Below are 24,289 nucleotides of genomic sequence, written 5' to 3' on the forward strand. Positions count from 1 at the left end.
TTGACAGATGATGGAATGATGGAGTCAACGTTTACGGAACAAAGAATTAGAGAAAGCTATTTTCTATTATTCTCTTCTGTCTCTGATGACTTGTAGGAGAGATGCCACTGACACTGCACCTATATTCTCATAAATCAACTGCTCCTTCATTCACAAAAAATTTGTAATATTTCAAATTTTCATCAAGAGATTCACATCTGATGCAAGTAATTAATCTGGAACCTCTTTAATTAACTGCTCCTGCCTTTGACTTCTCCTCCCCTGTGGTCCATTAATATGACTTATTCCAAAGCCTACACGTTATAATAATTAAAGCCAAATCATCTTCTTTTCTTGAAATTAAACATACTTATTATCTTGGTTAAAAAAAACATACTTATTATCTATCTAATTTAATTATAAAGGTTCAACCTCAACAATTCTTTCATTTATCAACCGCTCATATGTGAACATTTATGTAATTAAACAATTAAAAATGAAAAAAAAAAAACCTTACGAATTTATTTATAAATTTGATAAATGTCAAATCATGATCTTAAAATTGAATTATTGATCTTAACATTCAATTTTAATAAAATTATTATCATAAATACATGCATTCTCATGTTCAAAAAAAAAAAATAGCCTTCCAATAAAAACAAATGGCAATATATATAGTATAGGATGCTGATAATTCTATTTTTATAGAATTATTATAGGATTTTTATGCTTAATTTTAACTTTTTTATATTTGAATTTTACTTAATTAAGTCCATTTCCCATTTAATTGTATTAATTATCCTAATTGTAGGTAAAGGGTAAAATGTGTGCATGTGACCTACCAAAATCAAGTCCTACCTTGTGTGAGCTGCCATGGAGATTCAAGAACCATTGGAAGTTGGATTAAGTTCATTTGATAGAGCCATGAAGATCATAATTAAGTGTCAAGAGCAAGAACAAAAGGCCAATGCATCCCTTTGAAGAGTGTAGGTCGAGACCCTTCCGATAATGCATGGGTGATTTTTTTTTCATGTATAAGTGGTCTTGCAAAGATGTGGAACTAATTTAAATGATGTTAAGATGAATTTCAGAGCTTGATTATAGACAAAAAATCCAAAAATGCTAATTTGGATATTCTCACATGTGACTCAAAGGGGAACCATTGCATTAGAAGACAAAAGAGAGACCACAAAATATTAGAAATAGTGACTCAAATCCCATAACAGATTTATTTAAGATTGGTTAGATATTGTTTGATGGACAAAAAAACTCGCAGAAGAAGAATTCTAAGAGAAAGGAGATTTTTAATATGTAAGTTTAACTTGCAGAAAAAGAATTATAAAATAAAAAAAAAATTTTTAATACACAAGTTTGTATGCCTATAAATAGATTGAGTCTCTACAGAAGTAGGTATGAAAAAAAGATTTAAGAGAGTTGTAGGATTTTATGGGATAGATACCCTATAGAAGTATTGAAGATTTACGTCTTATAAGTATGTATGTTTGTATATTTGTGAGTGAACTAAAAGAAATTAAGAGAGTCCACATAGGTATGATGAATTAGTACATAGGAGTATGTGTTTGTTTGTATTGAAAGGGTGCACATGGGTATGTGTTTATTTGGATTGAGAATACTCCATAAGACTAGAAGAGATTAAGAGAGTCTATAGGTATTAGTAATAAGTGTTTGATTTGATTTCTATATTTGTAATTCTCTATAACTAGTAGATCTTGTTTCTCAATAAGTAAAATCAGAGCTGAAGGTTCGAGCCATGGGAAGAGGCAAGTCTAAAGGAGCTTGATTTAAGAAAGAACTTCGAGTTTGTGTTTTGAAAATTAGTTTGCATAAAGCGTGAAGGCACACTAGAGAAAATGATTGTGAGACTTTCATTGTAAATAGAGCCAATCATGTTTAACATAAAGATAAATAATTTGATGAAATTTAAGTCAAGATAAAGATTGTTAGGAATAGTTACTCAAATCATATAACAAATTTGTTTGATATTGGCTAAATATTATTTAATGGACAAAATAACTTATAGAAGAAGAATTCTAAAAAGAAAGAGATTCTTAATAGGTAAGTTTGACTTACAGAAAAAGAATTCTAAGATAAAAGAGATTCTTAATAGATAAGTTTTTATCCTTATAAATAGATGGAGTCTTTATAATGTTAGGTATGAAAAAAAGATGTAAGAGAATTATAAGATTTTATGGGATAGACACCCCATAAAAATATTAAAGATTTACATCTTATGGGTGTGTATGTTTGAGTATTTGTGAGTAGACTAGAAAAGACATAAATAGTCTACATAGGTATGATGACTTGGTACATATAGGTATGTGTTTGTTTGTATTGAAATGATGTACATGAGTATATGTTTGTTTAGGTTGAGAATACTCAATAAGACTAGAGGAGATTGAAAAGGTCTATGGATATTAGTTATAAATGTTTGATTTGATTTTTATGTTTGTGATTCTTTACAACTAATATATTTTGTTTCTCATCCGTAAATGTAAGTTAGTTGAATCGAACCACGTTAAATTATTGCATCTTATATGCTTATTGATTGATTGATTGTTTAATTTTGCTTCTACTAATGTGATTGAATTGGGTTTTTTTAGCCTAACAAATGGTATTAGAGCTGTGATAATCCCTAATAAGTGATATTAAAGCTGTGGTGATCTTTAACACAAAAAGAGGATAAGCTGTTACTCCATTCTTGGCTATTGCCATTCATGATTTGAGAGAGAATAAGGCTGAAAATTTTAAAATTTGAGAGTATAATGAGTTGGCAAAATGGTAGGTAGAGATTGGTCCAATTGGGAATTTAAATTATAGTTACGGACACATTTTTAATCGTATCACGTTTATTATAGTTGTGAACATAATAGAGATTATTATGATCACTACGGTCATAATTTTTTTATTTTGCACAACTTATTATAAAATATAATTATTATAATTAAAATAATAAAATTTTATTTTAAAATTAATTTATGATATTTCTTTTGTATCTTTTATTTAATTAAAAAATAAAAAATTTTGAGATAAATAATATTTATGTGGAGATAAATGTAAACATCTAATTTTATCCAAGTAGATTCCGATCAATTGTGAGGCTCTTAAAATTCTATTCAGTTCAAATCCAATGTTTTTTTAATTTTGAAAAGTTTTCAAAATTGATTGAGGATCAATTTGACAAAAAAATGCCTTAAGGTCAAATTTGGTCATATCTAGTTCAACAAAGTCAAGTTTGGTCAAAATTGATCAAAAACAATCAAATTGGATTGAACTCGGGTTAATCTTAAAAATTCACAACAAATAGGTTGAATAGAGCTTGGGATTGATATTTGTGATTTTAATGCACTAAAAACTTTTATTATATTTTGGACAAGGTAAAATTACCATAATGTCTTTCAGAGTTATTTTTATAATTTGACTTTCTCAAAGTTAAATTTTCGCAAAAACTTTCAAATTGCATTTAAATATTATTTTATGATTTTTGATATATCAAAAATCCTGATCGCACCTCTGGAGGTATGAAATTACTAAAATATATTTAAAGGTATTTTTGTAAATTAACCTTCTTAAGGTCAATATTTCACAAAACGTTTCAAATAATGGTTTTATATTATTATATAATTTTTAGTGCATTAAAAACCTTAATTGCACCATGGAAAGTATAAAATTACTAAAATGCTTTTACTGAGTATTTTTGTAATTCGACCTTCCTAAGGTGGGTTATTTGTGAAATGCTTTAAATTATGTTTCTATATTATTTCATGATTTTTGTGCATTAAAAACTTCAATCACACCTCGAAATATATGAAATTACTAAAATACCATTATAGGGTAATTTCATAATTTGATCTTTTCGAGGTTAATTTTTTCACGAAAACTTTCAAATCATAACATCATATTATTTTAGGATTTTTTATACTTTAAAATCATAAAAACAAAGAAGATATCATGGTTTTCTAAAACAAGTACATAAAAAGTAAAAACTTTATAATGAGGGTAAAATCACTACGAGAAAATGGGTAAACAATGGCAGTTTTTTAGTAACGTTTTATTAATAAATGTTATTAGGTTTTGTATTTTTAGAAAGCTAGCGACACTTTTATCATAAACGCTACTAAATATTAATATATCTGCGTTTATAACATAAAATGTCACTAAAAAGTAAGAATTAGCAGTGTTTGAAATTAAAAATGCCACTAATCAGTAAAAATTAGCAACATTCTCATAAGTGCCACAAATAAATTAAACTAAAAATTTTTTAAAAATGGGTGCACCATTTTACTAAGACTTAGTGACATTTATTAGTGAAAATGCCGCTATTTAGACATTTATTTTTGCAAACGCCACTAAATTTCATTTTCCCTATTTCATTTTTAGAGCCTCTTCTACCTTGATTCCCTTATTTCATTTTCCTTTTTTTTTTCCTCATTCGTTGAGCCCCTTCGTCACGCATTCTTCTCCTTTCCAATCTCTTTCTCTTTAGGTCCTTATCTTTTTCACATGTTTGTCTACCTTTTCATCCAAAGCTTCAAGTCTAGCAATCTACTTTTGCCTTTTAGTGATCTAGTTAATGCCTCTAGGTTAGGGTTTGTTTAAGCACTTGAAAATGAATTTATTTTTTTAAATCATTTGGAATTTGGGGTTTACATTTATCTACTAAAAGTTTGTTTGTATTTTTAAGTAAAATTTTTTTTCCCTTCCCTTTTGTGGCATTAAATCATTAAAGTTTAGATGTTATTTTATTTTCTTTGAATTCCCATACCATTTTTTAGCACGATCAAATTTCCTTGAAGGAAATTTTCTTCTTGTTTTCCTCGGTGATTTTGGTTTCTAGCTTTATTTCCTTAACTTGGTTTGTTTTTTATAACCTAGTGTTTACTAACTTTAGTTCTCTTGCCATAAATCTCATAACTTTATAGGGTTATAAGACAAGCATTTTTTTTTTCTGCCTTCTCTTATGATAATCTGCCACTGTTTACCTATATCTAACTATTACCTTAGGGAGGGAAATAAATATGTAAGTAAGTGATGATAATATGAAAATAATAGAAATAGGAATGAAATGTTCAATTATTGTTTAGGGAATGAAAAGGGAATATGTTTAGGACTAAAATGCAAAAGAAAGTTGTTTTCTTTCATTTGGATTAACTTTAAGTTAGAAATAACTATTGCCTTTTTGAAAACTACTAATAAACTGAAAAACATAATTTTGTTAATTATTAATGCTAGTTTGAGTTTGTGCATGAAGAGCCATACTTTGATAATAAAATTCTTTTTTAAAAAATGTATTTAGGTTCTAAGGATGGCATTGTAAAAGAATAATTTATTGGTTGTTACTAATCAAAGAAGAATAAACTTTATTGGAAAAGTATGTGAAATTGTGCTTGGCAAATTTAAATATTTCAATGTTCATCTTTGCCTTTTTTTTTTTTCTTGTTTCCACCCAATTCATTATAGTTTTATAAATGGCTCCATATCTTGAATGGGCCTTAAGATCAGAGGTTAGTAGCAATTTCTTGTTCCAACATATATGATCATAGAGTAATTTTGTTAGATATTTGTTTATTGCATTGTTTATCATTATTTAGATAGAGGAAAAGTATTAGCACTATGTCAATACTCTCACAAACCATATACAAACTTGTGAAGATATATTTCAACAAGTACATTCGTGTTGTATTTTATTTCTCCATGCATTCTCATTTGCATTTCTAGCTATTTATAGTGTTATATCTATATTTCTCTCAAGATTTTTAAGCTAGCAATTGTACTTTTGTGTAGGTGGATGAAACCTTGCACCTGTTCAATGAACTACAACTGCAACACCAAGTAGTAACGACAAAAACTAAAACTCTTCATGATGCATGTGATCGATTGATTGATTTTCATTTGTATGGCATGGAATTTAGTTTCATCTGGTTTCTAGTTTAATGACTTTGGGCTTTACGTTTAATACCTTTGCTAGCATTTTATGATGTTTTTATCGACGTTTTTTAAACTACTGATAAAGACTTAAATAAGATAACATAAGATTAATTTAATATCAATTTTAGACTTTTTGAGTGCTAAAACTTTTTCTGTACATAACCGGCTTTCAAACCTAGTTCTTTTGATATAAACTATAACTTATTTTTTAAAAAAAACTCTTATTCAAATTTAGGATAATTTTAAAAAAGATAAATTTATTTAGGTGATTAATCATACATAAATAAAAAAAATTAATGATAGATTTCATATTTTTTGTATTTAATAGGCAGGGAACATTGTGACAGTAATCTATGGTACTCCTGCGTACACGCATCAAATGCCATTAGAAAAAGAGTACTCCCATAAAGAAGACCTTAATTGCTATTATTTTCATGATAATCTTTGTACAGACCTTTCCATTACCACCAAAAGGAGATAGTTTATTTAGCTCCTATGCTAATTGCTATGGTGCATCCTAATATCAAATCACAAACCACTCCCTTTTAAAAGGGATGGGATCCACCGACAGAACCGAAACCTAGTTGTTACATAAAAATAGTCACCTCACCTAGCAGTACCTCACACAACAGTACAATATTACAAGTAAAATACAAATACAATCACAGAAAACATACATGTCAAACCCTAAACCAGGAGATCAGAGATGATGTTAGAGTTTGACATTCGCATTGTTTTTGCCTTTTGGAAGGAAAGAGATGATCTTCTTTTTTTAAAAAAAAAAATCTTTTGATGTGGATTATTAATTAGTAGTTGTAACACGCATGGAGTACGGAGGGCCTGATTCATCTTCTTCTTGCAGCAGTTTCTCTCTGGGCATTGAAGTACACTGCAGCAACTGGGAGTCCCAAACCATTCTCGGCTGAAAACCTCCTGGTGTTGAAGTAATCCCTGGAAGATGGTGGCCTCACTGTTTGTCTTCCTCTCTGTTTGAACAGTATGAACACATATCTATGGATGCCTACTGTTGGCTTTGGAGTCTCGTAGCTAGCAACTTCCCTCCCTGTTGGCGTTCAAATCCATTGAGTTCGAAACTTCTCTTTTTCATAGGCTAAAATATTGAGTCAGAAACAAATCATAAAAGTTGAAATTGTAGTTTCGGAAACTCACCAAAAGAAGCATCAGTGGTACCGGGAATGTCGGTAACCATCCTGGAAGATACATTGGTTTACATTTTAGAAATCATAGACTACATATTGAACAAAATGTATAGCAAAGATAACTGAGTACAGAGATTAGTGATAAATATATTGATACAAACCAGTGCAAATGTTCTCTCAAGTACGGATCACTAGGGCTTGGAGCATCAGGATCGGTCATGATCTTCATAGGTAGAAAAAGAGAAAAATAAATTATATATATTGCAAGAGTTGGACTTTGTTACTAATATTAAAGTGTGATATATATACCGTACAATGCAAGGTTTTGGTGGAACTTACTAACGTGTAAGCAGCTCTCATGTCCTCGCCGCCAATCTCAACCCGAGGTCTCGCAGTAATGACCGCAGGCATGAGCTCATGGCCATTGGCAACTTGCTTGTTGGAGTTGTAAGTTACTGTCATTTTGACACTTGGGGAGAAATTGTCCACCACCTCTCCTATAACTCTCCCAATAGTAAGTGGCTCAGGTACCCTTGACATGATGAAGACTTATTGCAACAATTGAGAGAGAGAGAGAGAGAGAGAGAGAGAGAGAGAGAGAGAGAGAGAGAGAGAGAGAGAGAGAATTAATTATGTATGCTTTGAAGCTGCTTTGATGCAATGGATTTGGAAGAAAATGAGAGCTTATATAGATAGAAGAGAGAAAGGGACCCGAAGGGAGCTTGGGTTTGAAGCTCAAGGATTCGAAAATGCTTCAGCATGCCATAACAAAAAAAGAAGTCAATTTCCAGAAAAGACATGTGTCAAGCTTCTTAAAATTGTCTTTTTCTTTACAAAAATATGAAGGGAAGCCACCGGAAGATGGGATTGCCTGTTAGAGATCCCCTCACAAAAGTTTAATTCATAACATATATATCTGTATGGAATCTAACACGTATTTGGCATATTAGGTTCATTAAGAATGAAGAATATAACTTTTTCCACTTTAATATAATATCTTCCGATAAATAGGACTTCAGCTTTTAAGGTGCTTCACTCCATAAGCATGCTTTCTCTAATTAGAGAGTAGAAATCCCCCGAAAAAATCTTCCCAACAAACTTAAAACGTTTAGATAACTTTTGGTATTATTTTCAAAATTATTGTGGTGATTTAATTATCATAATAGTAAAATCATCAATGTGATTTGATCATCATGATCTTAGATTATTTTATTTGATATAATATTATAAATTACTAATGATTTTAAATAATTGTATTTAGTATTATATAAAAAAATAAATCATCTAATACAAAATATCTAAAATAATTTTCTAAAAAAATAAAATATTTAATACTTATTAAATCAATAATTTAGAAAATAGTTAAACATTATTTTATAAAAAACTATAAAATATAAATCAATTTTAATAAAAATATTTTTTAAAATTATTAAATAAATTTATTATCTTTATTCTTATCGTTATAAAATTATAACATAAAACTTTTGTTTAGAATAAATGATTACAAAAACCAGTTTTTTAAAATTTTTAATAGTTAACTTTTTGAGATAATGTTAATTATAATTTTCGTAAAGATAAAATAGTCAAAAAATAATATTAAAATTATTTTTTAATGATGATAAATTTTTTTCATTTTATAAGTTAGGAATTAGATTATTTTTCAAGACAATAATTTTATCATCTAAGTAATTTTAAATCACCACCATTTAAAATTTTTAAAGTATTATTAAACTAATGTAGTTATTAAATACAAATCACCATAATTTATAAAGGGAGGCAAATGGTATTTGGACCCTGTCATCACATTTGGTAAAATGGTTTATATATTGCAGATCACATTTTTGGATCCCTTGATTTGCTCTAGTTTTCTTTAACATTAACGATCACCCAAGTCCTTTTCATCTTATTAAAGCACGAGTGGTTAAATGATTGATTGATTAAGTATCTGGAGAAAGCTTTGCAGCTTTATCTACTTAGAGTAAGAAGTAGGTTGGAAATATATAAAATTAATTAGGATGCTCAACATCACAAACTCTCTATTTATTGGGGGGCCTAAGTCATAGAAGGAACGAGCTCACCATGGCTTTTTTACACACAAAAAGTTCCAAGTATATACCTGGAAGTACAAGTACCATCTTATTTTGGCTATTAGTTGCAAAGCAGAGCAAACCATAAGAACTTAAACAAATTAGCTGCTGAACTTGAACCATTTGCTAAATTTATATATCTATATATGTGTGTGTGTGTGTGTGTAATAATTTAGCTTAAAGTTGGTCGATGACTTTTTTCAGAGCAGAATTATAAACCAGCTAGGACATCATAAGTTTCATCTTTTCACAATATTGCAACACGCTTCTTAGTTAACAGGCCACAGCACTAACCAACTTTTGAAAGTTCCATTAAATATAAAGGTCTATGACCTTTATTCCTTTTGAAATTGATAATGAATAAGATTCACAGATGAAGAAAAGGAAAAACTATTTAAGAAGTCCAGCTGTACGCGAGCAAATCATTGGCAGCCAACTGCATACCAGTCTTTTGCTTTGCTTAACCAATGGTTAATATTTGCACCAGATTTTGGAATGTGTGGGTCTCACTTTCACTTTCACTGTAACTTTCTCTTTCTCTTTCTTTCATTATTCATTATGATACGTGCTTTTATAATTATATGGACCCATTTGAAATTAACGACAGTTTTAGTTTAATGAACCAAAAGATAGGCCGAAGGAATTTGAAGCGGAGAGCTGCCACTTATCTAATGTTCAATTGTCAGAATAAACCTCTAAATTCGACACGTACTGGGATTTCAAAGAATAATTTTTGTCTAACAGAGATTCAACCCTAGAAAGTTTTTGCTTCCCGTATTGTTTGACTGACATTACTTGCTTCCTCGACCATCAGCATAAATCCAGTCAAAATTTGCTTCTTTAGTTGTCGGTCTCAGCTTTTGACACGTAGTTTTCCACCCATACCTCTAGAAGCTCCATGTTTTAATCAAATTAGCCACGTGTCCGGTCATCATCTACCTACTAGAGCCTGGACGCTGGCTGCAGGAACTTCTCCTTCTATTTTTTGCCAGCATCGCAGCGGCAGCCTTTGGAAGTTGGGAGTTGGAAGTGAAAGTTTTAAGCTGGAACCTATCAGTCTATCACATTCACATTTATCCTGACAAAGCACTTTGTACGACTATGCTTAGGGACTAGGCTAATTGGAAGTTATGGTTCAAGAAGAAGTCCTTGCCGATGAGTATTTCCTAGCTAGTGACCGTTTATCTCTTTTTTAAGATGGAACTGGATCAATTTTAATAAAGTTGCACTTTTCCGCGACCGATTTGTTGTCGGTAATTGTTATTGGCTGATGCTAGTTGACCAAACCATGTGCTGAGTTATTATGATGGTGGTGAGTGCTGACACCTTTATACTTGAATCAGTTCAGGAAAATATTTTATGTCAGAAACTGGCCACCTGAGTTAAGGTTCACCATACCATTATGTACAGACAGAAGCAGGTGTTGAGAAAAAACAACACCCACGCGCAGCAATCACACACAAAATAACAAGCTCAAATTAAGAATAAAAAAACACAAATATATTTGGTTCAGCCCAACTCAAAATGGCCTACTCCAAATCTAATCCACTATCAAATAAATCTTTACAATTGTGAGACTTTTAGAATGAGAAAAGTCTCCTAAAATTCCTTACTCAAAACTTAACCCAAAACCCAATTACACCCTTTAATAGCCTACTCACTTAGCTATTCTCTTGGTGTCTAACTCTTTGGGGTTACTAAACTAAAACCAAAACATCTTATTTATAAGGGTGAAACCCTTTATACCTTTACCAAACTCCCGATGTGGGATACAAGACAAATTCAAACTTACTTAACTTTCGATGTGGGATTCTGAGATTCAAGGCAAATCCCAACAAATCCTCCCTTGACTTGAATCTCCAAACACTTCAACAGTATCTGCAAAGCTAACATGCTTACCTTTCTTCTTTTTTTTCATCACAGGCATTCCAGCAACTGAGCCTCCATCAAACATGTACAAGTGATTGACCATATTCCCTTGTAGAATCACACTATCATTCTTATACACTTTCAACCAATCATTACTACCATAAAATGTGTATCCCCGAGAAGATAACTCACCTAAAGCAATCAAATTGTAGTGACAATTTGGTACATACCTTACATGACGAAGTGTCCTAATAACACCATTGTGAGATCTAAGGCGAACACTCCCAATGCCTTGAATCCGCACCTTTTCTTTGTTAGCAACCACAATATCCCCATACTTTTCATTCTCATTCAACTCCACAAAGCAGCTTCTATCATTGCAAACATGAACTGTAGCAGCTGAATCTAAAACCCAACTTTTATCACTTTTCAAAGTCTGGGTCTCATCTACACAAGTTGTCAAAACAACATCATCATCATCAGACACGACAGCAGCAGTATCACTCTTTTCTTCATCTGATTTCTTCTCATCATTCGCCCTTTTGAAATCAGCCATATCCCTTCTCAGCTTCCTGCAGCGCACTTGGATATGTCCCTTCTCACCACAATAATAACATTCTACATCACTGTAATCTCTGTCTCTTGACTTGGATCTCCATCTCGATCCATCAATCCTCTTTTGAGTCCTCCCTCGATCAAAACCCTCTACAGCTAGTGTACTCCCTCCAGGTGATGAGTTCTGAGCTCCCATAAACCTTTCATTCTCACGCAACAGGGCAGTCACATCATCCAACTTCAAAGTAGACCTGTCTACCAACACAGTCTGAACTAAAGGCCTATAAGACTTGGGCAAAGATGACAACAAAATTAAAGCCTTCTCTTCATCTTTTAACTCATCAACAGAAATCGCTAACAATTGAGAAACCAATTTATTAAACTCATTCAAGTGATTATGAAGACTCATACCTTCTTCCATCTTCAGAGAATACAGATCCATCTTCAAACATAATCTATTAGTCAACGACTTCGAAGCATAAATACCTTCAAGCTTATCCCACAAACTCTTCGGAGTACTCTCAGTCAACACACTGTATTTTACCTCTGGAGCTAGCGCCAATCTAATAGTACTAACGGCTTTCTTTTGAATCCTATTCCAATTAGCATCAAACATTCCCTCAGGCTTACTACTCTCTAATGCTTGATCCAACCCTTGTTGTACTAATAGATCTTGAATCGTACTTTACCATAACATAAAATTACTCTTTCCATCAAATAACGGAATCTCAAACTTAGGCATAGACATACCAGACATACCTTCTTCAGACATCTTCAAACACTGCTTCACGATCTCTTGGACCCACGAATCTCGAACCTCGCTCTGATACCACTTGTTGAGAAAAAACAACACCCACGCGCAGCAACCACACACAAAATAACAAGCTCAAATTAAGAATAAAAAAACACAAATATATTTGGTTCAGCCCAACTCAAAATGGCCTACTCCAAATCTAATCCACTATCAAATAAATCTTTACAATTGTGAGACTTTTAGAATGAGAAAAGTCTCCTAAAATTCCTTACTCAAAACTTAACCCAAAACCCAATTACACCCTTTAATAGCCTACTCACTTAGCTATTCTCTTGGTGTCTAACTCTTTGGGGTTACTAAACTAAAACCAAAACATCTTATTTATAAGGGTGAAACCCTTTATACCTTTACCAAACTCCCGATGTGGGATACAAGACAAATTCAAACTTACTTAACTTTCGATGTGGGATTCTGAGATTCAAGGCAAATCCCAACAGCAGGTTCCTGGTTCCTACTAGTTTTAAACTTCTAGAGCTGTTGCAGAAGATCCAAATGCTGCCCTGTAAGTAGTCTGGAGATTCATTGAAGCTTTAAAGCAACTACAGGGTCAAGAAAAGATGGCCAATTATAGGCCGTGAAGCGTTGTAGTTCCCTAGAAAGTAAAACTCTTTTAGTCCCATCCTACCTTTTGTTCTATTTCTACTGTAAAATTTCTGCACCATTCAATTATTGACGAGCATTTTGTTTTGCCGACGAGCCTCGGATTAAACGATACGCTTAGAGCTAAGACGGTTTCAATTACTCATATGCTACTCTTAATCATGTACTAGCTATGTTTTTGTGTTTTGTAGTTTGTAATGGAACTTTCTTACAACAAATAAAGGAACTTGATCTTGTACTAGCTATGTTTTTGTGTTTTGTAGTATGTAATGGAGCTTTCTTATGTTTTTGTGTTTTGTAGCATGTAATGGAACTTTCTTACAACAAATAAAGTAATTAATTCTTTTATCATGAAGTGGATTATATGGAAGGTAAGAAAAAATTTCATGTTAAGTCATAATTTTAAAATATTTTATGTAATTTTTTTTTTAAAATAATATTTTTATTTATTTTTTAAATTTTTGTATCATTTTTTATTATATGCATTCACATCTTTTATAATTTATTAAATTTTGATCTCTTTTAAATTTAAAAATTTATTTATCTTAATTGATGCACAAATCTACTTATGTTTCATATATCCAACTATTTCAAATGACACTTCCTCATCCTTTTTAATCTGAATTATCCCTAATTTTCTCGAATTTTTTTATTCTTGGTTTTATCTTAATCATGATTTGATTATTTGACGTTGACCGTCAACCAATTACACCCCTTCTCGTTTTATTCGGATTTGGGACCACAGTGTAGTATGTTTCTTGATTCATTACGAAAAAATATGTATTGGGCCAATTTAGACCTATTACCTTCTATTGCCTCCTCCCCGCTAATAGTATACTGAAAGACAAACCACTGGAAAAGTTCTATAGAACTAAACTCTTAGCCCAACCCAATAAGCTGTCTTACTATTTAATTTTTGGTCAAATTGGGCTTCACTTTTTTATTCCTAGGCCTGTAGATTTATCGGGTCTCAACTCAATCCCATATTTTTCGTCGGCCTGTGAACAAAAATAAAAGAAAGTCTAGCCTGGAAAACATCAGGGCTGCTTCAGGTCTCGTTGGGCCTGACCTCAGGAAAACCACCAGAATAGCTCCCAGAGGATCAGATCATCATTCTGAATATGCTTTAAAATTGATTCAACCATCCAGGCATCCAACAATTGCTCATTACAAAAGTACGTCGAAATTTCTTCTATAGTTCTAGGGCACAGGGTCAAGCGAGAAATTAATCAAAAGATGTATGTTGATTATGGTGAATTCTATCAATCAAAAACATTTATTGCATTCAATCAAAACCTGTTGAATGAATGACCATTAATTAAATTAATGTCTTGATCTCAGCATAATGCTGACTGCTGAGTTGGGCAATCCATTAGGGAGGCGAAACCGTTGTGGAAATAAATCTTGATAAAACAAGGGACTATAACTATATGTATCTATCTACCAAAAATGGATAAAATCTTTTTTCCTTTGTTTTCTCGGAAGATAACAATGACAAAGATTCATGAAACAAACCCAACTTCCAACAAGTTCATAAAACAAACAACCACTTGTTGCAAAAACCACCAAGCTTGCCTGAAAAGCATTTAGAGCGAAAAAATTTTCAATCATTTCATCTGATGGTTGCCAAGGCAAAATGGAACAAAACAAATGCATCTTTACCATGTTATTTGATTAGAATCAAATTATTAAAAGTAGTTGTTACAACTACAAAAATAACACTAAAGTTGAGCTTAGACACTTGGACATTAGTATGTATGGTGATGAATTAAGTTTCTGCAGCTTTGGTGGTTGGCTTGAAACTTAATTTGGACGGGCAGCACAAAACCTGTCGACTCTTTTTGTATTATCATATTCATATACATACATTTTACATGAAACATCTGACTCAACTTCAACTATTATCAGGTAACATGTTATTAAGAATCATATTGCTTCTTTTACTTCTCCTTTTGTTGCATGCTCTACCTTTGCTTTTCTTTTCTTTTTTTAATTAAAAAGGGGTAAATTTGATGGGAACTAGTCAAGGTTGAAGATAGGTCATCAACCCATTACCATCCCACAAATTATGACCACATAAATATTGTCTCTAACCAACTTCGCTTTCACTCGAAAAAGCGGGGTAAACAAAATTCAAAGCAACTTTGGAATTTCGCACAATATTATATATTCGGATTAGGTTTTAGACCAAAATCTATTACTACTATGTTATAGCATATGATTTAATGATTAGCTAGTCATGTATATTAAAAAATTGGTAAGAAAAATGTTGGAGGAAAAAAAATTTAGTAATGGAATGATTAACATGAAGTAAGCATTTATGCATTTTATCCCAAATAAGTTAATTGACCCGAATTTGCAAGATTAGTAGAGAGTAGAGAGACCAAACACGAAGCTAAGAGGGGAGGGAGGAGGAATTGCAATATTGCTTCTTTTAAGGCATAGAGTCGTGGGCCAAAACCGACAAATACAGCTAGCGGTTTGAAGCAACAATAATTAAGAAAGATGGAGACAATGTCACTAAAGTTTGGAATCCATCAATCCAACATCTCCAGAGAAAAGCCCAGGACAGAACAAGAATCTCTCTGTCTCTTTCTTTTGTATCATTTTCTACTACCAGTTACTCGCTTACCTGTTGCAGCTAAAGAATACAAATCCTCAAAGAGTGAGCAGCGAGTTGTTAAATTTAGTTCAGTTGGCCTTGGACAAGCAAAGTCATGTCACAGTCCATCTCAATCTTCCATTTCTGGAACTTATTTTTCGTAAAAGAGATAGGTAAAAGAAAAGATAATGCTCCCATCGGCAAAAACGCTTTAAATTTCTTCCCCACTTTTATTGCTCTGTCAAGGCGTGCACGCATTGAGCTAATGCCAAACCAACCCCTCTTCAGTTAATGCTTTGTTTCTCTTCTTAAGCAAAACGAGTTTAGCCAGCTGATATGCTGACGCATGCAATGCAATTGATGGGGATTGACTTAAACTTCTCATTCTAAAACTGAAACATGACCTTCCCATTCAACATTTCCAGATGAAACCTGTTAGTTAATTACAGAAAGAATCTAATCTCATTCTTTTCAATCCTTATGATAACTTAAAAATGGAGGAGTTCTTTTTTTTTAATCTCAATTCTGAAAAAAAAAAAGAAATAGTAATTGTTCTAGCTAGCCTGCCTAGCTAGTGGCACATGGTATGCTGATGTATATCTGCAGCTCTGATTTCAGTTCTGAGAAGCAGTGATGATACCATCAAAATGTAGAATCTGCCTCCATGTGTTGAAACAAGGGCTATTGCCCAGTGCCCAGTAGTTGGTTTCTCCCAGTTTTGAAAAAAGTAAGCTGGAACATCAGCCAATAATTTCAAAACTTTGCAGCTTTCATTACTTATACTAAATTAGCTTCATGATTATTTTTCTTTAGTACTCTCAACGCTGCTTAGGTTTAATCAAACACACACACTGTGACCCTCTTTACACTTTAATAAATTGCAGTTAGAATCCACCAAATAAAAGTGATAGCTTTTTAAATATTTTAATTTCACGTTTTGTTGATAAATCTCGAACACATGTTCATTGTCTCTATTGCCTAAAGCTAGTTGTTAGAATCCATCATAAAAAGTTAGAATCTTGCCGTCCATGCTTGTTACTTTTTTGCCACTAGTATTGCTACTACTTCGTTTTGGATGGAAGAAGAAACGATTACAGTTGGCAATAGGACTATGATTGTCTCTATGTAATAGCTTACTATTGTTCTTTGATTAATTCACAAAATAATTCTCCCCAAACACAAGCATCCCAATATAAAGATTACTCAATAATAATACTTTAAAAGGAAGTCTTTTATGCTTAACTGCTTTTTCTTTTTTCTTTTTTGGAAATAAATAATCAAAGATTAAGAATCTAACATCGGCCGGTTTTGAAGAACCTAGCTCCAGCTGGCAAGGAAAGAAATCCAGTTAGTTCCATCTTTGGTGATGAATCCACCATTTTAACGATCGTCAAGTGGAACTGAAATATGGACAAGAGTGCACTGCGAAAGGTCTAATTCATGATCTATATTTGAATATAAGTTCGCTATACAAGTCGAATGGTTTTTGTTGCCGATTCACGATGTTTGTGTGATTTAACCTAAGAGTTTAGTGCTCTTTTCAACTTTGAGCACTTACAAGTACAAAAGTAACTTTCATTAATTGTCTCATCAAGTATAACACCGGCAACTCAAATGTGGGTTTCAAGGTAGTTGAAATTTGCTGAATTATTCTTCCATAATTTAAAGTGAAATGCTAAGAGGAGAAACAACCTGGATGCAATGCACTCCCAAACTCGTTCTTGACAATGGACCACGCCTGGGTGGGTGATAATAGGAGTATTAGTTGCTTTACATAAGTAACACATTAATTAATTGTAAGACCTCAAAGAAAGACACTGCTACTCCACTACTTGGTTAATAAGAAACTTAAGTATCCATGCCCTTTCTTTTTTGGCCACCATATTTATGGAGAAGTTGTAAAGGAGTGAAGCAAAATGGCACGGATGATGGCGTGTCCTTGTTTTTTCCCTAGTGGTTTTCCGTTTTGGTTCATTGGGTTGAAAACTTAAAATAAATAAAATTCCAAGAATGAATCAATGCAATTGCAGGTGAAACAGTACATCAAAATTCCATTCTGGGTTTGCTTCCTGTGAAGGGACATTTCTCTTTGTTAGTCTCCAGTCTCATCGTATCTCTTCTCCTTACAAACAAGTTAAAACAGTAGTCAAATTCCCTTGACACCCCTACAGGGTACCAACAATCCCTTGTTAGGGGCCGTTCTCTGCATGAGAGAGCCCCTATGCTATTGCAGATCCCAACAATATACTATCCTGCTGTAAAATGTCTATGCCATCAAAGGGGCAATCTCGGGGCATTGAACAAGTATTGTCCCTTTCAAGGGGCAATCTGGTCAAGTGGAATAATGCTCCGGATCCAAATCAGCATCTTGGACTGACTGAACCAAAAGAACTCATGTAGGGGTCCATAATCTTAAAGGACCACTCTGCCTCCAAAGTCTAATCTACTAACCGCATGACCAATAATACAAAAGCATGAATCATATTTCATTTTCTTCGGCTGCACTTGAAATTTTTGAAATATCAAAGGCAAACATAAAGGTGAACCTTTCAAATTACCTGTATTTATACCATTTTAATGTGATTTCTATCTGCCAATTAATTGAATCAATGGTTTTCTTGTTCCCAATGCATGCACTTCAATCTTCACCTCTTCAGTTTAGTCCTGGTTTTTCTTTTTTTGGGTTCAGATTAGGTAAAAAGCCGTTTTCTTCTTTATTATTCTCTTCTGACTGTATATCAGGGTGCTGGACACATAATTCACGTTTGGAAACCTTTATTCATAAAGTACATATTAACCTTTTCACCTTATTTCTGTTTTCCACCATTTTTTTTTTCAGATTTACAATCATCTTCCCAAATCTTTGAGGATCAAAAATGGCAGAAAAATGTAGAGTACAACAGCGCTGCTCTGAATAAGCAAAATTTGGGGGACATGGACGACTTTGCCAACCGAAAAAGCCTTCAAATTTTAATGCTAAACCAACAAGGATTCTTTCAAAAGCTCTTTAAATGGTTCCTTTTCCATCCCTTTGTATTAAAAAAAAAAAAAGCAGCTGTTAATGATAAACACACTCTTTTCCCTTCTTAAGCTTAAAAAATTTAGGGATTATGGAGAGCTTGAATGAACAGGGGAGTGATTAACATTTCTAAGCTAGAAACGTATCTAACCCTGATTCTCCACAAAAATAAACAAAGGGTATCTTATCTTTTACTCATTAAACCACAATCATCCATAGTGTGGCGAATTTATCAAAGAAAAAGGTAACACAAATGGAAGAAAACGAGAAACAAAAAGCAAAAGCAGAAAAGAAAAAGGGCGAGAGAATGGAAGAGACAAAGCCGGATTCTCTGAAGTAGGGGCCCTTTATAGGTCTTTTTCTTTGATATACAATTAAACAAATCAAAGGTTTTTGGTCCAACATATAATAATTCCAAACCATAGATACAGTCCTAACACTAGTAATCAGACTCCTGTAGCCAGCGATTTCTTTGAAAAAAAACACACAAAAAAAATCGAAAACAGAATTGAGAAATGCCGTTACAAAAGCTCAAGAAGTCACGTGAGCTACGTTGGCCGTAGTCTCTGACACACGACTTCTTCTTTAGCAAAACCCTTCTCACTCTCTCTGCTCTATCAGGCTTCCATTTTTTTTTTTTCCATTCTCTGTTTTATTAATATCCCTCTCTTTCTCTTATCAACTTTGATTATCGAAGTTTTTATTCTTACAGTGTAAATATCGTTTTTTGTTTAGGAAGTTTTCTGCCTTTTTCTTTGGCTATGGAGTTTAAGCTTTTATTTCAGTTCCTCTGTTTTTTCCATTTGTTGTTATCGATATCAGGCGCCATTAGAGAGAAAGAAGAGCGAAACCCGGATAGGGAAGTACTCATTTCCTTCATAACAGAGCTTCAAAACCGTCATCTCCTTTCCTCATGGAACCAAAAAATCCATTACTGCAAATGGGATGGTGTCGCATGCCAACATGGTCGAGTCACAACAATCGCTCTTCCATCTCGGTCCTTGAAAGGTCCTCTCTCTCCATCTCTTTCCTCCCTCTCAAGCCTCACTGTTCTGGACTTGTCCTCCAACTTTTTCTTTGGCCAAATACCGACTGGGTTGGCTGAGTTGACTAGGCTCGAGACCCTCAAACTCGGGTCCAATTTCTTCACCGGAAAAATCCCTCCTGAGCTGGGCAACCTGAAAGCTCTTCGTACGCTAGAACTTTCCACCAATGCACTCGGTGGCACGGTACCGGCTCAGTTGGGAGAGTTGACTCAGCTAGAGTTCTTGGACCTGGCTAACAATTTCCTTTCAGGTTCTCTCCCTTCAACTCTCTTCAAAAACCTTCAATCTTTAACCTCTCTAGACATTTCTAACAATTCATTCTCTGGTAATATCCCACCAGAAATTGGTGACCTTAAAAACCTGACCGCTCTTTACATTGGCATTAACCAATTCACTGGGAAGTTACCACCTGAAATTGGTAAACTTTCACTGCTTGAAAACTTCTTTTCACCCTCTTGTTTGATAACAGGGCCTTTACCTGAAGAACTATCCAATCTAAAATTGCTCACCAAGCTTGACCTTTCTTATAATCCATTGAAATGTTCCATTCCAAAGTCTATAGGGAAGTTACAAAATTTGAGTATATTGAACCTTGTTTACTCTGAGCTTAATGGTTCAGTACCAGCAGAGCTTGGAAACAGCCAGAATTTGATGATGTTGATGCTGTCCTTCAATTCATTATCCGGGTCCTTGCCTGAGGAGCTTTCAAACTTGCCTATGCTGACGTTTTCTGCTGAAAAGAATCAGTTATCGGGGCCATTGCCGCCTTGGCTGGGGAAATGGAACCAGGTGGAGTCCTTGCTGCTTTCAAGCAACCGCTTTTCAGGTAACATCCCACCTGAGATTGGGAATTGTTCAAAGCTGAAGCACCTTAGTTTGAGCAATAACATGTTGTCGGGTTGGATACCAAGAGAGTTATGTAATGCAGAATCTCTTTTGGAGATTGATCTTGATGGTAATAACCTTTCTGGGACCATTGAAAATGTGTTTGTCAGGTGTAGAAATCTTACTCAGTTGGTTTTGGTTAATAATCACATCAATGGTTCATTACCGGAGTATCTTTCAGAGCTTCCATTGATGGTTATTGACCTTGATTCCAACAATTTCACTGGTAGCATTCCTTTGAGTTTGTGGAGTTCAAAAAACTTGATGGAGTTTTCTGCTGGAAATAATATGCTAGAAGGTTCTCTGCCAGTTGAAATTGGTAATGCTGTTACATTGGAGACGCTTGTTCTTAGTAACAATCGTTTGAAGGGCAGTATACCTAAGGAGATTGGCAATCTCACTGCGCTTTCTGTGCTTAACTTGAACTCAAATTCCTTAGAAGGATATATACCAGTTGAAATTGGAGACTGCAAGGGGCTAACCACAATTGATCTTGGAAACAACAATTTCAGTGGATCAATCCCTATAGAACTTGCAGGCCTGGAACAGCTGCAATGCTTGGTTCTTTCTCACAATAATCTATCAGGTTCAATCCCTTCGAAACCATCTTTATATTTTCGTCAGGCTAATATGCCTGATCTGAGCTTTGTTCAACATCATGGAGTATTTGATTTGTCAAACAATAGATTGACTGGTACAATACCTGAAGAATTGGGAAAGTGTGTGGTGGTGGTGGATCTTCTTCTCAACAACAATATGCTTACTGGCAAGATTCCAGGATCACTTTCTCGTTTAACAAATCTTACAACTTTGGATTTGTCTGGAAATTTGCTAACTGGTTCAATTCCTGTAGAATTTGGTGACTCTCTCAAGCTTCAGGGCTTGTATTTGGGGAATAACCAGCTTACAGGAACCATCCCTGGAAGCTTAGGACGTGTCGGTAGTCTGGTAAAGCTAAATTTGACCATCAATGAGTTATCTGGTGTAGTTCCTGCAAGTTTTGGTAACTTGAAAGAGCTTACTCACTTGGATTTAAGCCATAATGATCTTGCTGGTGAGCTACCTTCTTCATTGTCCCAGATGCTTAACCTGGTGGGTCTTTATGTTCAGCAGAATAGGCTCTCTGGTGGGGTAGGTAGTCTGTTCTCGAATTCCCTGTCTTGGAAGATTGAAGACATGAATTTGAGTAATAACCTTTTTGATGGAAACTTACCACAATCTTTGGGCAATTTGTCTTATTTGACTTACTTAGATCTTCATGGGAATAAGTTTACTGGTGAGATTCCTTCAGAAATTGGTAACTTAATGCTCCTAGGGTATTTTGATGCATCTGAAAACAGATTATCTGGACAGATTCCAGAGAAAGTTTGCGGGTTGTTCAGTCTGTTCCACCTGAATTTGGCAGAAAACCAGTTGGAAGGACCTGTGCCCAGAAATGGTATTTGCCAAAACTTGTCCAGAAGTTTTCTTGATGGGAACAGTCAACTGTGTGGGAGAATTATGGGTTTAGAGTGCCAGATCAGACGTTTTGACAGCTCCTCTTTGTTAAATGCTTGGGGCCTTGCTGGGGTTGTAGCTGGAAGTGTCTTTATCATTTTCACTTTAGCCTTTGCTCTACGGAGATGGATTATGAGGAGCAATCGGCAGTGTGATCCAGAAGATATTGAGGAAAGTAAGCTCAATAGTTTCATTGACCAGAATCTCTACTTATTAAGTAGCAGCAGGTCGAAGGAGCCATTGAGCATCAACATTGCCACGTTCGAGCAGCCACTCCTCAAGTTAACACTCGGTGACATTCTTGAGGGCACGAACCAGTTTTGCAAGACGAATATAATTGGCGATGGAGGCTTCGGAACTGTTTACAAAGCTAAGTTGCCTAGTGGAAAAACTGTTGCTGTTAAGAAGCTAAGCCAGGCTAAAACACAGGGCCATCGAGAATTCATTGCTGAAATGGAAACTTTGGGTAAGGTGAAGCACCAAAATCTTGTCCCATTGCTTGGATACTGTTCTTTGGGTGAGGAGAAGCTTCTTGTTTATGAATACATGATTAATGGAAGTTTGGATCTTTGGTTGAGAAATCGCAGTGGAGCTCTTGATGTCCTTGACTGGTCCAAACGCTTCAAAATTGCAATGGGTGCTGCACGGGGACTAGCTTTTCTTCACCATGGTTTCATTCCTCATATCATTCATAGAGATATCAAAGCCAGCAACATCTTACTCAGTGAAGACTTTGAACCAAAAGTTGCAGACTTTGGGCTGGCAAGACTGATTAGTGCTTGTGAAACTCATGTTAGTACTGATATTGCAGGGACATTTGGCTACATTCCACCAGAATATGGACAGAGTGGTAGATCTACTACCAAGGGAGATGTTTATAGCTTTGGTGTAATTCTGCTGGAATTGGTGACTGGGAAAGAGCCAACAGGCCCTGATTTTAAGGAGATTGAAGGAGGGAATTTGGTTGGCTGGGTGACAAAGAAGATCAAAAAGGGTCAGGCTGCGGATGTTTTAGATGCAATGGTTCTGAATGCAGATTCAAAGCAGATGATGCTTCAAGTGCTGAGTATTGCTGAAGTTTGCCTGTCTGAAAATCCTGCTAACAGACCTACCATGCTTCATGTGCTGAAGCTCCTTAAAGGGATCAAGGAGGAGTAACTGTCTTTCTGCTAGGAAATATAACAGGTGTCTTTATTAATAATCTTGTAAAGTATTTACAAAGATGTTAGAATCTCTATGGTGTAAGATTTTCAGTTGCTAATCTAATTATATTTTAGCTTTGTCTCTTCTCAATTGCCACATCTGATAGTTACTCACTTCTGCCTTCTTTGTAAATCAAGATCCTAGCAACAAGGATTTGGCTATATCTTGCAATGTAAGCAGAAAATCAACTACAGTTCAATTCTACAAAACCTGACTCCTAGTTAGATAAAATATTTTTGTTCGTGGTTCAAAACTCTTAAGTCTAGTGTAAAGTTGTTATTTGGGCTTTAAAGCTCCCGAGTATCTATTCTTTCTAGATATCAGGGACGGTTCACGCTGTGTAACTGTAAGTTGCAGTCAGTGCATGTCCCAGCTGTTTGTTTCTACTCCTCAGTTTCAACCCAGCTTGGACTAATTGAGGCCTAGTTTTCCCGAGTCCTTTTTAACGGTTGTCAAGGTTTAGTGGATTATGTAAGGACCTATGAACCTCAAGGCTCAAAACCTTGGAGGAGAGTGAAGATGGTTTATATTCAGCTTTTACATTTCCCTGGTGCTCTGCTAGCTCTCTCCAGGCCAAAGTACAAATGAGATATCAAAATGGATATGGTAACTATCTGTGTTTCCTGCATAGTGCATCATCTTTTTTGCTCCTCACAGAACTAGAAACAAGTAGCTCTACTAGGGATTACATGTGCACAAGTAAAATTTCTTAAAGCAGCCGAATCCACACTTATTCTCCCCATTCTTCCATAAGCTAGGACCTGGTCTGCGACCAGCTAACAGGATTACCTTATTCAATTTTAAGCATCTATTGGCCGAAAAAAAAATTTTTACATGTTAAAATCTTTCATACTAATTTATTATCCGTGCATTTCACAGATTATCTTTAGTTATTTAAATATGTACAGACACATAAATTAACACTATTTAATCATTTATATGTTTAAAATATATGTAAAATACATATAATATAATTAGGATATCAAATCATTATAAAATTAAATTTTTTTATTAAAAATTTAAAAAA

At 34.2% G+C, this 24,289-nt stretch overlaps 2 protein-coding genes across 2 annotated transcripts; one reads left to right on the top strand and one right to left on the bottom strand.

Moving 5' to 3' along the window:
* Positions 1-6,331: 6,331 nt before the first annotated feature.
* Positions 6,332-7,700, bottom strand: LOC111290823 (CEN-like protein 1). Its single transcript, XM_022882309.2, has 4 exons — positions 7,425-7,700; positions 7,247-7,308; positions 7,096-7,136; positions 6,332-6,988 (listed from the first exon to the last, which is right to left on the bottom strand). The coding sequence occupies exons 1-4, from the start codon at positions 7,623-7,625 to the stop codon at positions 6,771-6,773; spliced, it is 522 nt and encodes a 173-aa protein (XP_022738044.1). The 5' UTR covers positions 7,626-7,700; the 3' UTR covers positions 6,332-6,770.
* Positions 7,701-18,812: 11,112 nt separating this feature from the next.
* Positions 18,813-23,344, top strand: EMS1 (Leucine-rich repeat transmembrane protein kinase). The gene has a single exon (XM_022881564.2). It carries the CDS (start codon positions 19,393-19,395, stop codon positions 23,215-23,217), a length of 3,825 nt encoding a protein of 1,274 aa, XP_022737299.2. The 5' UTR covers positions 18,813-19,392; the 3' UTR covers positions 23,218-23,344.
* The last annotated feature ends 945 nt before the right edge of the window (positions 23,345-24,289 follow it).

Source organism: Durio zibethinus, chromosome 11, assembly GCF_047325235.1.
Source record: "Durio zibethinus cultivar Kanyao isolate XHJ-2024 chromosome 11, ASM4732523v1, whole genome shotgun sequence".
In the NCBI taxonomy this organism is placed as follows: Eukaryota; Viridiplantae; Streptophyta; class Magnoliopsida; order Malvales; family Malvaceae; genus Durio; species Durio zibethinus.